Below are 13419 nucleotides of genomic sequence, written 5' to 3'. Positions count from 1 at the left end.
ATAATTGCGACTTTTTATCTCACAATTGCGAGTTTACATCTCGCAATTCTGACTTTATTTCTCAGAATTGCGAGATATAAAGTCAGAATTGCGTGTTATAAAGTCAGAATTGCGAGATATAAACTCGCAATTGCGTGTTATAAAGTCAGAATTGCGTGTTATAAAGTCAGAATTCTTTTTTTCTCGCAATTGCGACTTCATATCACGCAATTCTGACTTTATAACACATAATTGCGAGTTTATATCTCGCAATTCTGACATCTTTTCTCAGAATTGTGAGATATGAACTCACAATTGTGAGATATGAAGTCCAATTCTAAGGAAAAAAAAGACGGATTTTATTTTTTTTTTTTTTACCTCAGAATAGTTTATATCTCAATTCTTTATAACACGCAATTGCGACTTTATATCATGCAATTCTGACTTTATATCTCGCAATTGCGACTTTATTTCTCAGAATTGCGACTTTATATCTCGCAATTGCGACTTTATTTCTCAGAATTGCGACTTTATATCTCCCAATTGCGACTTTATTTATCAGAATTGCGACTTTATTTCTCAGAATTGCAACTTTATATCTCGCAATTGCGACTTTATTTCTCACAATTCTGACTTCATATCTCGCAATTGTGAGAAAAAAAGTCACAATTCTGACTTGATATATCGCAATTGTGAGATAAAAAGTCGCAATTATTATTATTTATTTATTATTCAGTGGCGGAAACAAGCTTCCATACTAGGCTATACGTCACAACAGGGAAGGGAAGGGAAGAAAAGAAAGACTATCACAACTTTAGGATTTGATTCATTTCCATTGCTTTTCCAGGAAGCATTGGAAATGACAATTTTAAAACAAGATGTGCAGAACTACAATGTTAAGATCTGACGGAAAAGGAAGGGAAAGTAATGCATATTTATAAATTATGTAAACACGTGCTTTCAAGGGCAGGTACTCCATCAATATCTGATTAAAGCAAGACAAAATAGCAGATGAAGATTATCAGCACAGTGATCTGATTGGCTACTTGGGCGGTTGTTTTTGTGTCACACATTGTAGTATAGTCACAATTATATATCACTTTTAAAACAACGTCATTGAAAGTGCTTCAGAAAAATTACAAACTTAAACATTAAATTAGTGATTGCTGAATTTATTAAATATTTATGTAACAGCTGTAATTGGACATTTAGAAAATTAAAGCAGAATTTACATATACACACTCATTTAACTGTAGTGATGGATGTTGGAGAAGCTTTATGATGCATTCTCCACACATCCCAGAATGCTCAACTTTGGGTCCTCATTGTCTCATCAAAGTGTCTCTTTCCATCCAGGTACAGCATAGACTCTGAAGATGACCAAATGATTTGTTACAAATAATATTTTAAATGGAAAATAAAATGATATTGTACAAATATTCTGCACAATCTTCTCTACACACTGACCTTGCTTAAAAAAATATTACATAAAATAATAAAAAATAATTATAAATATGTTTATTCATAATAAAATGATTTATACAAATAAAATATTTTTCACCTCCATAGCTCTGTGGTACAACAGATGGGACCTCCTTCTCAACATGAAAGGTGAAGTGAAACACATTGGTGGTGCTGTGCTGCCGGGTCAATGGGTCAAGAACCTCTGTGTGAACCCTAACCTGGATGTGCATCCCTTCTGTGTAGCAAACCTGATTAAGATATCACAGTGTTGTTAGTGTGAATGATATTTAAATAAGCTGTATCAGCAAAAGTTACTAACCTGAGAAGACAGCATGAGCAAGGATCCGATTTCTACTGGCTTCTGAAATAAGATGTCATCTACAGCCACCACTGTTGGTCTGCATCCACTGAAAGACACAAATACAGCCATGTGAAGAAATGAATAACATTTTCACAGGATATATTCCACACATAGTTGTTTTTCCTCTTACGCAAATGCACAGGCATTGGCCCGACCAAGCTCATAGGCCTTTCTCATCAGAAAACCACCAAATATCCGGTTGAAGATATTTCTTTCCTGTACAAAGAACAAACTAAATTCACATATATAAATACAATATTTAAAAGTGCCCCTATTATGATTTTTTGGGGGAAATTACCTTTCGTGTAGTGTGTAATATAGCTGTTTCAAAGATCAAAGTGCACGATAAATGGAGTTATTGTCTCCCAAAAGAAAGAACCGATTCTGAACTGCCTGAAACAAGTCATCAGTAATTCCAGTATTACTTTCTGTATAAACCCATGCAGGTTTGCATCAAATTTGCATAATGGCAGCCTATGTTCTTCACTAGCTGCCCGCGAACAACGTGAACTTTAACAAGCCCTGTTGTAGCTGGAGCCTAGAAGACCATTGGTTCATGTTGTTAACATCGTTACTATTCGTATCACTGCTATTTCATTTCCGACCAATAAGTCACAACAGACTGGGGCATCTGACCATTCAGAACAGAGAAGGCTCTCGGAAGGGAGGAGTTTAGAGGGACTGAATCCTTTATCGAACCATTTCAGACTAGTAGTGAGAAGTTCGGATCATTTTACTGACTCGGATCTTTGATCGCATTTAGAATAAGAAAAAATGTCAATGCAATGAAGAGACCAAATTATGAGAAACAGAAACGATTAATTCATTATTCTGGGTCTTCAGGCTATGCAGTCTGTTAGTTTACCTCACCTCCCGATCTGAGCAGTTCCTTCATCCCGAGACATCCTAATAAACTGAGCTATGCAGTCTGTAGTGCCGGATACAGAATTGATTAGTTCACGTTTCGAGTCTTGGGGTTCGAGTCGTTCGGTTTTATGTCATGTAACTGCATGTTGTTATTAGGCTATATATAATTATCTTTATCAGTGATTTTCAAGTGTTAAAGCATTACCAACTCTTTAGTACCACATTCATATGGAAAAGACCCATCATGACAGAAATTCTAAAAAATGATAAATTGAAATAAATAAAAAAGCTATAATTTGAGACCAAAATGCAGCATGTAACATTACCTGTTAAAGAAAAAACTGACTACGCACTCGTTTATAAGAAAGTTTGGGAATTATTAACTCATTTATGTGTCCAGCGCTGTCACACGGCACGTCACAAAAGACTCGAGAGGTGAACTAATCATTCCGGGTACTGACAGCATAGCGTCTATGGGACTGAAAGGAAGAACGAAAGACTCGGACCCAAAACTGAAGACTCGAGAGATGAACGAATCATTCTGTTTCCAGTGCAGAACCTATTGCATGTTGCGCTTGCACGGTCAACACAAAATGAACGAATCACTCTCTGAGACAACTCGGTAGTCCCGAGTCATATTTAAGATTCGTTCAAAATGAATGAATCGTTCATGACCGACCCCTCACTATTTCAGACACTTTGAGAAAAGAGGTGATGCTGCAATGTATATTATGAGAAAAGTAAAGTGTCTTTTTGGCCTTGAATGCATGTAAACCTATTGTAGGAGACCTCCAAAACAAGATTAGGAACCTTTAATATAGCATAATAGGGGCACTTTAAAAGTTATTTACAATTTTTTTTTTATATATATACTGATTTTCTCACCTGTGGATGGCAAATTTCAAGCCCTTTCAGTTTGGCATCTTCCATCCACACCGAATTTGGTGGTAGAATACGACTATGGAAACTCACACGTCTACAGGAAAGGGATTATTTTTTATTAATTAATACCATAGTGAAAATAAAGGCACAGCGATTTATAACTGTGTATTGATAATAAATCTCACCTTGTGTCTAGTGTGTTGAGGAACAGGTTGTGAACGAGAGTCCTCTCCTCAGCTGTAGGGGCCACTTTAAGAAGAGAGGCTGTGCTCAACTCCACACGCCTCTTCTTGTTAACTGATAAATGTGAATTTGGAAATTAATTCAGAAGCCAACATTTTTTACAAATAAACTAAGGTACCCTTTGCATAATTATTAAATTAATAGTTTGAATTTATCCCTAATAAAATACAAGCTGAACACCTAAACCTATATATATTTTTTTAAATAAATTTAATCTATCTGGGTTGAATAAATGTAACTTCTGGGTTGAAAAGATGACTGCTATTAATAGACAAAAATATAATGTACTCACTTTCACCCTGTAGAAAAATTGCCTCTTCATCCGGGCCCTCTGGTTTGAGTGGGTTTACAAAAGCTGCCCTAAGGAAAGAATATATGCATCAACTCACTTACACAGCATATCAATTTCTGACTTGTTGATCATATCATTGAGCAGTGATACCTTTTGTTTTCAGGATCTCGAGCCACCATTACAAACGTGGCATCTAATACATCTCTGTAAGCCCCATTGTGATACTGAGAAAACAGTTCATTTTATTTTAATGATCTTAATATGTGCAACATATAACATGTATGTTTTATAAAAAATATTTCATATATACCTGAGACATGTGCATTTTAGCTTCTATTGAGGTTTTGCCAACCCATGTCACGTGACCTGTGAACTTGATGTCACAGTCTGGGTAGATGATGTTTTGTCTCATGTCTGATACATATTAATAATAGCATAAAAAAAAACTAAAGTATGAATACATGCATTAAATTTAACATTAAATCAACTTGAGTGGCAACACAATAACTAGCTGTATACTGTATCTGTTTTCTGCATGAACAAATGAGAGGCAATACCGATCTTGTCCACTAGGGCGGTGACAATAGACAGTGGAGATCTTTTCAGCTCCTTATTCCATGTGTGAGAGTAACAGATGAGCACTAAGGAGACAAGATGAGACAGCATTATACCCTATGTGTTCATGTGAGTTATTACAGCATACATCTGTAGTACCTCCTAAACAGTCCAAGTCCTCCAAAATCCGTCCAAACCTGTGAAGAAAAAATCAGTTTGGCTAAAACAGTGATCAGAAAGATATACATAAAGATTCACACTAGGTGTTTTTTTGCATATACAAGCAACCAGCAACTAATAAGCATGCTGTATGTGCATAGTAATGGTCTTTCAGTACCTGACACTGTTGTGAGAGTTGAGATATTTCTCTCTCAAGGCAGGCTGGGTACCCAGAGGAAGATGAGCCTCGATTGCACTGTCTTTCATTCTCTTTGCAGGCAGTTCATCCTGACTCTGAGCAAGATACTGGCTTAGTGATGCACGCTCGGCCAATACTTGCTGATGGTCTCTGTATGTTATGGAGAGAATGCATTTTCTGTCCAGCTGCATTTCTAATTGATTTGTTTATTCCAGCATAATGTGTGATTATACCAATAATGATACATCAGTAACATACTGCCAGTTGGTAGATGCGCCGACTATCTCTCTCAGTCGCTTGCGAACTGTGAAAAATAAAAACAACAGCAAAATGTATTTTAATAAGAGACATTGGTTAGCATCTCAGTTTTGGTATATTAAATATATATCAAATATTATAACAATTGCATTATGTTAAAACAGGAAGCAAAAGACGGGAATCAAAACAAGACTGTTTCAAAAGGCTGCTAATTAAAGGCAAGGTATAAATTCACAGAAGGGAAAAGCATTTCAAAAATTAAATCATCAGATTTATATGGACTACATGCTTGTATACCTTAAAATAACAGCAGGGCAGCTGCATGCAGAGAATTAGTAAAAAATAACTTTCAAGAGCTCAATATGCATTCAGAATGAATAAAACGGACAAATATCCAGGGAAATTCAAGTTTCTTCCATTTTACCATTGCTTACAAGGAAAAAAATGACATTATTGCTGCTACACCAAACATCTGTAACCGTTAGCAATGGATTTGATAAATGTTGTGATGTTTTGTGATATCAGTCTCACTTTAAAACAGCCTGTGCTGTCTGACAGAAACCAATATGACAAAAATTTCTAAATAAATGATTAAAATGATCAAGTTGACACCCTCAAAGCTTCACTGAACAAAGTCTAACTTTAAGTATTTATATAGGAATCCTGTTAATTTTCTTGCTATTGTGTAAAATAATCAAGAAAAAAAGAGTAATGTTTGTTTCTATAACTTATTTTCAAAAGGTAATAATACAAATTGGGAATGACTAGTGTGGTCACTGTGATTTTGCCAAATTAGACAATTCCTGTCCGAAAACTTTCTACCCTATCTACCCATAAATTATCCCTAAAATCAGAGGGAAATGATAGAATGATGGGAAAATATTAACTGAATTGTTGTAATCCTAAACTTGACATAAACTGTGAACTTGTCCCTCAAATCTGATGGTTGATTGGAATGTTGATCCGGGAACATTGTACTTGGTGAAATGACGATCACCGACTAGTGTATTGTTACCTTCAGCCATATCAGGTGCCTTTCCTCGTCGGGATATTTGACCCATGGAAAACGTCCTGAACGTGAAGGACACCGCAGACTTCAGGACCGTATACAAAACGAGTGAGCTGCCATAAGAGGCACGAAAAAGCCTGCAAAGGGTAAAGCCATGCGTCAACGTAAATATGAAACTTTAGCAGAAAAACAAACAAACAAACAAGAAACAAGTAGTCTACATACGAGTCAGAAGATACAGATGTAACTCACCGTGGACACGACATGTTTTTGTTCTTCCCTGGCCACTTTTGAGAACAGCAGGAACTTTTTTTTTTTTGAGAACCCACTTCACGATCCTCAGAGCACAGTACTGTTAATACTAACTTTTAACTAACAAACACACAATGGTCCAGTTTATAACGTAGTTACGCCCATTATTGTTTAGAACGTTTTCAAAGCGAACAATGAGCGTTATTTGAAACACATAGTCATTTACTCACTGTCTCAACATGACTAAATATAATTCTGTCGTCACGACGTAGTGGCTGTCTATTTATCACTCTTGCAATTTCACGAGTTGGTCACTCGGTGGCAGTAATTGTCAGCACAGCGCTTTATCGCACTAACATTTTCCTCAGTAAAAATGTTTTAAACAAATAAAGGAATAGTGCCAAATATACACTACCGTATTAGACATTCTCTGCTACCGTTCAAAAGTTTGGGGTCAGTAAGATTTTTTAATGTATTTAAAAGAAGTATCTTCTGCTCACCAGGGCTGCATTTATTTGATAAAAAACAATAAAAAAACAGTAATATTGTTAAATATTATGACAATTTGAAATGACTGTTTTCTATTTTAATATATTTTAAACTGTAATTTATTCCTGTGATCAAAGCTGAATTTTCAGCATCATTACTCCAGTCTCCAGTGTCACATGATCCTTCAGAAATCATTCTATGATTTGATGCTCAAGAAACATTCATTATTATTATCATGTGTACAATTTTTTTTCAAAATTCTTTGATGAATAGAAAGTTCAAAAGAACAGCATTTATTTAAAATAGAATATTTTCTATCATTATAAATGTCTTTACTGTAACTTTTGATCAGTTTAACTCATCCTTGATGAATAAAAGTATTGATTTATTTTTATTTCTTTCCCCCAAAAATTCAATTAAAATTCTTATTGACCCCAAACTTTTGAACAGTAGTGTTTAATGTTACAAAAGCTTTAGATTTCAGATAAATGCTGTTCTTTTGAACTTTCTATTCATCATAGCATCATGAACTAAAAATGTAAATAACTGGTTTCAACATTGATAATAATCAGAAATGTTTCTTGAGCATCAAATCATCATATTAGAATGATTTCTGAAGGATCATGTGACACTGAAGACTGGAGTAATGTTTGATCACAGGAATAAATTACACTTTACTGTATATTCACATAGAAAACAGCTGTTTTAAATTGGAATAATATTTCACAATATTACTGTTTTTGTTTGTATTTTTAATCAAATAAATGCAGCCTTGGTGAGCAGAAGATACTTCTTTTAAAAACATAAAAAATCTTACTGACCCCAAACTTTTGAACGGTAGCTTATATATATATATATATAATTTTTTTTTCTCTTTCAAACGATACATTCACATGAGATGAAGACTCCAGTCATCAATACCCTGATACAAATTTATTTTATATTACATGGAGTGGGTCGCCTCACGGGGACCACTGTGTTGAGATCACATGACCAGCCAAATACTACTCACTTCAGTAATCCACCTGTTATTAGACACGTTCGCTTGTGGAATAAGTTAATCAAGAGAATACATCAATGATATATGAAGCAATATATATGTAGATAAATGTGTTGTTATGACATAACATACTTAATTCTGCACTAACGTACTATCAGAAAGTTAACTCGTTTCCTAGTTAAAAAATTGGACATGAAAGCCCGCCCAAGTCAAAATTTACTTCAGAAATTTCCGATAGCACGTGAAGGCAGCAGCATTGTACATGTGAATAAAATAATAAAGGCATTTTAAAAAAATATTGATAAAAGTTTGCGTGTATATATATATACAGTATAAAACAAAAACATTGAAACGGCATGTATTCATTTGTCAGTTTCTGATCATTCTGGCACAGGTAGTGTGTGTACATAAAAGGCATCATGTTAACTTCCATATTAAATCTGTACGTTAACTTCTGAAGCCCATTGCAGGCCCAAACTACCATTTTTCACAAATTTTCATGGTTGTTTATAACATTTTATATTATCCAAATTGTCAGCATTCTGAAACATATGCAGATATAACTGCAAAACCTGATTCTTTTCCATACTGTCACTGAGTTCTCCAGGACAGATGTGTAAGGGACAGTTTTTGGAGTTATTTGATCTCCAGTTTAGGATCTCCTTATTTCCTTTTGAAGAGATCAAATAAGGAAGACTGGATTTATACCTTTTCCAAGGTAACAGTTGTTCATGAATCTCTCTGGCAGGATTTAGATCAGTAACACTACCAAACAAGCCAATTGCACCTGTACAACCAAAATCACTTGGTTGAAGAGTCTTTAAAGTCCTCTCTCCTTATAAATGTCATTCTAGTGTCAAAAAAAAACATGGTCTGTTGTAAGTCTCAATGACTAAATAGGTTGCAACATTACAACAATTGATATATGCCTGCATAAAAAAACACCATTTCCTAAAATGTCCTCTCCCAATGTAAGCTTGAAGTTGTTAAAAAATAATATTTTACATTCATGTAAAATGTGGCGAGTAATAAAATATATAAATATAAAATGAACAGAACTAAAATAATAAAAGCTGAATCCACACATACAAATTCTCATATAACTACAGCTGAGACCGTTTCTGGAGCTTTGGCAGGAATCTCATCCAATCAGCACATCTTGGAACGCTCAAATTTGGGTCCTCATCGTCTCATCAAAGTGCCTCTTTCCATCCAGGTAAAGCATAGACTCTGCAAATGACAACAATATCAAGTTATGAATAATTCCATTAAAATAGAATGTAATAATATGCGTATATAATAAAAAAATATTTATATCTGACCTCCATAGCTCTGTGGTACAACAGATGGGACCTCCTTCTCAACATGAAAGGTGAAGTGAAACACATTGGTGGTGCTGTGCTGCCGGGTCAATGGGTCAAGCACCTCTGTGTGAACCCTGACCTGGACGTGCATCCCGTCTGTGTAACAAACCTGACAGCAGAGTATTTTCAACAATCTTAGTCTGAAGTACAACAAAGAGAAAAATTTGGCCATAAATTAGTGCATTTGCTAATGATATTAAAGAACTTATAAACCTGTGAGGAAAGCAATAGCAAAGAGCCAATTTCTACTGGCTTCCGAAATAAGATGTCATCGACAGCCACCAGCGTTGGTCTGCATCCGCTGAAAGACACAAATACAGCCATGTGAAGAAATGAAAGACTTCTTTACAGTAAACATTCAGTAAATAACAAAGGGGAATCCTCTTACGCAAATGCACAAGCATTGGCCCAACCAAGTTCATAAGCCTTTCTCATCAAAAATCCTCCAAATATCCTGTTAAAGATATTTCTTTCCTGTATAAATGCAAAGAATAAAGAAAATTCAGGCACATAAAAAGCATTACACCAAGGTACTCATTTCATCAGCCAAGAATTGCAAGACGTTTTCCCTCACTTGTGGGTGGCAGATCTCAAGCCCTTTCATTTTGGCATCTTCCATCCACAATGAGTTAGGCGGTAAAATCCGACTTCGAAAGCTAACAGTTCTATACAGAGAAGGTAACTATTCTTAAAAAATGGCTATAAAAATGAAGGCGCATAGATTTATATCTGTGTATTGATAATAAATCTCACCTTGTGTCTAGTGTGTTGAGGAACAGGTTGTGAACGAGAGTCCTCTCCTCAGCTGTAGGGGCCACTTTAAGAAGAGAGGCTGTGCTCAACTCCACACGCCTCTTCTTGTTAACTGACCGATATAAAGACCATCAGTCTTACTCTATATGTTTCAAGTTGAAGTGGCAATTGTGATTGCAAACACACAAAAGTGCTACTCACTTTCACCCTGTTGAAAAATTGCCTCTTCTTCTGGTCCTTCTGGTATCAATGGGTTTATAAAAGCTGCCCTGGATAAACAGTACATAACCCATGCTTTAATTTGCAGATATAAATCACGAACATGTTGATCGTACAAACAGGTTTAACGTTACCTTTTGTTTTCAGGATCTCGAGCCACCATTACAAACGTGGCATCTAATACATCTGTGTAAGCCCCATTGTGATACTGAGAAAACAGTTCATTTTATTTTAATGATCTTAATATGTGCAACATATAACATGTATGTTTCATAAAAAAAGACTTCAGGTATACCTGAGACATGTGCATTTTAGCTTCTATTGAGGTTTTGCCAACCCATGTCACATGACCTGTGAACTTGATGTCACAGTCTGGGTAGATGATGTTTTTTCTCATGTCTGTGAAACAATAAAAAAAACTTAATTCAAATAATTATAAAAAAAAAAAAAACACTAAGATTTTTATACAAGAGGCAATACCGATCTTGTCCACTAGGGCGGTGACAATAGACAGTGGAGATCTTTTCAGCTCCTTATTCCATGTGTGAGAGTAACAGATGAGCACTAAGGAGACAAGAATGAGACAGTATGTGATAAGACAGAGCATCCATAGAATCTTTCCATAGCAGAAAAGGTTCTTTTTAGTGTAAAAAGGTTCATTAGATTATTAAAATGTTCTTCACACTGAGACAAAATGGTTCTTTTAAAAACTGTTCACTGAAAGGTTCTTTGGGGAACCAAAAATGGTTCTTCAATGGCATCACTGTGAAACCCCCTTTTGAAGCCTTTATCTTTTTTTAAACGCATTACCTGCTAAACTGTCCAAGTCCTCCAAAATTCTTCCAAATCTGTTGAGAAAAAGGTATTTAAGGTAAGGTATTATTCGTCATGAAAGCAAAACTGACCCTACTTACTTTGTTAGTACTTCCTTACTAGTCTTGTGGTGAACAATTAATCAGACAAAGTTAATACACAGAAAAAAATTGTGTCGTGGTAATCTTTAATCAAAATCTGAAAATTTGCTTCTACTCTGGGATGGCAGAGCGAGGCTAAAATAAAACCCCATCCTCCATTCAATATTTTGTTTCACTTGCAAATACGTCACAACACTGCAGTAAAGTTGCAATGGTTGCAACTTCCAGTTCATGGGGACTTTAAGCAAAGGAAAATGTACTCCGATCAGAATGAATATTCAAAAATTGTTGGCGGTCAAGTTGGTTATTATCTGAATGCCACTATTTGTATAACCTGCCTTTTAATACCTGACACTGTTGTGATAGTTGAGATATTTCTCTCTCAAGGCAGGCTGGGTACCCAGAGGAAGATGTGCCTCGATTGCACTGTCCTTCATTGTCTTTGCAGGCAGTTCATCCTGACTCTGAGCAAGATACTGGCTTAGTGATGCACGCTCAGTTAATGCTTGCTTATGGTCTCTGTACAATGCAATGGAGAAAATAAAACATTTTATGTAAAGTGGTCACAATCAACAAGGACTAATCATTCTGCAAAAGGAATAACATAACATACTTCCAGTTGGTAGATGCTCCAACTATCTCCCTCAGCCTGTTGCGAACTGTGAAAATAAGGAGGAACAAAATAGAGCTTGAAAGATGCACTGAGACATCACATACTGTATGTACTAAAGAGTAGTGTTGGATTGGAAAGCGTAGCAGAGTCTGTATCATCCAATAACAATATGGAGACAGAAAAAAGTAGTGAGTAGAACCAAGACTAGTCTGCATGAACAGGCTGCTCACAGGGTGAAGGCATTTGAAAAGAAAAGACACTAGATGTCAAAGTACAAAGAACTACATGCAATGCACACGTACCACGAGATAACAGCAGGACGTGATTAATATTAGTATTAAGCCACATGCAGAAAGAGTGTCTGAGCATATCAAAGAGAGTAAATGATCTTCCATTTTACCATTGCTCACAAGTAAAAATGTGTTTCCTGTGGGGACATAAAAGTGGGTCAGGAACACCAATGGGAAAAATAACTATAATAATTACAATGCATGTATGTTTATAAGTAAAGGTATAAACCTTTAGTATAAAGGTACTATATAGGCTAGCCTATATATTGAGCAATAAAAATATATTTTTAGTCCCACTTTACCTGCATTCATCCTAAATGAAGAAAGCACTAACTAGCACACTCACTGACAATATTTCATTGATTGTGACTTAGGCTACTAGGTTTAAAGTTTAAAGTGTTGGATTGGGAGTTTAAACATTCTTTTTTTTAAATATATTTACCCTCAGCCATATCAGGTGCCTTCCCTTGTCGGCACATTTGACCCATGGAAAACCCTCTGCACATTAAGGACGATGCAGACTTCAGGACCCTTTACAGAAAGCAAAGAAATGGTAGGAGAGAGCTGTCATTACTTCACAAAATACTAACAGTAAAGTCACAAAATCATGAAACCTTTAACAAAAGAAACTATGTTTAAAAAAAGGCTCCCATTGAGAGACCAGGCTAGTCTGGAATTCATGATTATCATGCATGACTGTACACAACAAATGAGTGACGCAAGATTGTAAAACTCACCGCGGAGAAAGCATCTTCCTTGTTCTTGGCTAACCACTTTTTAACAGCACAGGTTTCGTGTAATATACAACAGCTCACTTCTAGCAGCGATGTCAGCTTTCTTTACTGACAGCGATTTTCACTTCCTGGGCTGGGACCATAGACTGTAAAAAATTGGGACGTATGTGAGGCTAAACTACCGTACTTACCGTTTTAAAAGCGCACGTTTAAATAGGTCTTCTTCACTAACGGTCCAACTTCTACCGTAACGACGGTATACGTTATACTTTTCCGTTAAAGTTTTCATAATGACATAAAAGTGTAGAAAAACGTCCTTGAAACATTTTACATGAGTTTACACATCTTCTAGATTATTCTAGAAAGAAATGTCCTTCCAACTAACGTAATGTCGATTGACAACACATACATTCCTACAGTGTTTTGATCCCGACAAGCATGAGAGAGAATAATAACGGTTGCGTCATGACGTATCTCGAATGGACAACTGCTATTGGTCCGCAATCGAAGTATTCAGACCCCT

The 13419-nt window shown here is 35.8% G+C and overlaps 2 protein-coding genes across 3 annotated transcripts; both read right to left on the bottom strand.

The window, feature by feature from the left end:
* Positions 1-795: 795 nt before the first annotated feature.
* On the bottom strand, positions 796-6828 carry LOC307153305 (acyl-coenzyme A thioesterase 9, mitochondrial-like). The gene is made up of 15 exons (XM_079862669.1): positions 6521-6828; positions 6275-6405; positions 5260-5305; positions 4981-5151; positions 4803-4840; positions 4646-4729; positions 4399-4502; positions 4239-4312; positions 4089-4156; positions 3739-3850; positions 3557-3647; positions 1935-2020; positions 1763-1850; positions 1541-1691; positions 796-1349 (listed from the first exon to the last, which is right to left on the bottom strand). Exons 1-15 carry the CDS (start codon positions 6532-6534, stop codon positions 1288-1290), a joined length of 1320 nt encoding a protein of 439 aa, XP_079718795.1. The 5' UTR covers positions 6535-6828; the 3' UTR covers positions 796-1287.
* Positions 6829-8102: 1274 nt separating this feature from the next.
* Positions 8103-13381, bottom strand: acot9.1 (acyl-CoA thioesterase 9, tandem duplicate 1). Of its 2 annotated transcripts, XM_079862651.1 has the most exons (16): positions 12900-13381; positions 12605-12693; positions 12273-12299; positions 11873-11918; positions 11608-11778; positions 11156-11193; positions 10826-10909; positions 10641-10744; positions 10480-10553; positions 10328-10395; positions 10127-10238; positions 9948-10038; positions 9762-9847; positions 9587-9674; positions 9332-9482; positions 8103-9239 (listed from the first exon to the last, which is right to left on the bottom strand). In XM_079862651.1, the coding sequence occupies exons 1-16, from the start codon at positions 12911-12913 to the stop codon at positions 9178-9180; spliced, it is 1305 nt and encodes a 434-aa protein (XP_079718777.1). In that variant the 5' UTR covers positions 12914-13381; the 3' UTR covers positions 8103-9177. The 2 variants fall into 2 exon arrangements, with proteins under 2 accessions (XP_079718777.1, XP_079718778.1); XM_079862652.1 differs by lacking the exon at positions 12273-12299 and having other exon boundaries at positions 12900-13065.
* Between the last annotated feature and the right edge of the window lie 38 nt (positions 13382-13419).

This window comes from Squalius cephalus (assembly GCF_949319135.1).
Source record: "Squalius cephalus genome assembly, chromosome: 25".
NCBI classification, from domain to species: Eukaryota; Metazoa; Chordata; class Actinopteri; order Cypriniformes; family Leuciscidae; genus Squalius; species Squalius cephalus.
The sequence above is the reverse complement of the archived record's forward strand: the minus strand, read 5'-3'. Positions and strand labels throughout refer to the sequence as shown.

Coding starts and splice junctions, on each gene's coding strand:
- LOC307153305 (XM_079862669.1), bottom strand. Junction 5,306..6,274: donor GGCACCTGATATGGCTGAAG/GTAACAATACAC, acceptor TATTTTTCACAG/TTCGCAAGCGACTGAGAGAG. Junction 4,841..4,980: donor AACTCTCACAACAGTGTCAG/GTACTGAAAGAC, acceptor TTTTCTTCACAG/GTTTGGACGGATTTTGGAGG.
- acot9.1 (XM_079862651.1), bottom strand. Junction 11,779..11,872: donor GGAGCATCTACCAACTGGAA/GTATGTTATGTT, acceptor TGCATTGTACAG/AGACCATAAGCAAGCATTAA. Junction 9,848..9,947: donor TTGAGATCTGCCACCCACAA/GTGAGGGAAAAC, acceptor GCATTTATACAG/GAAAGAAATATCTTTAACAG.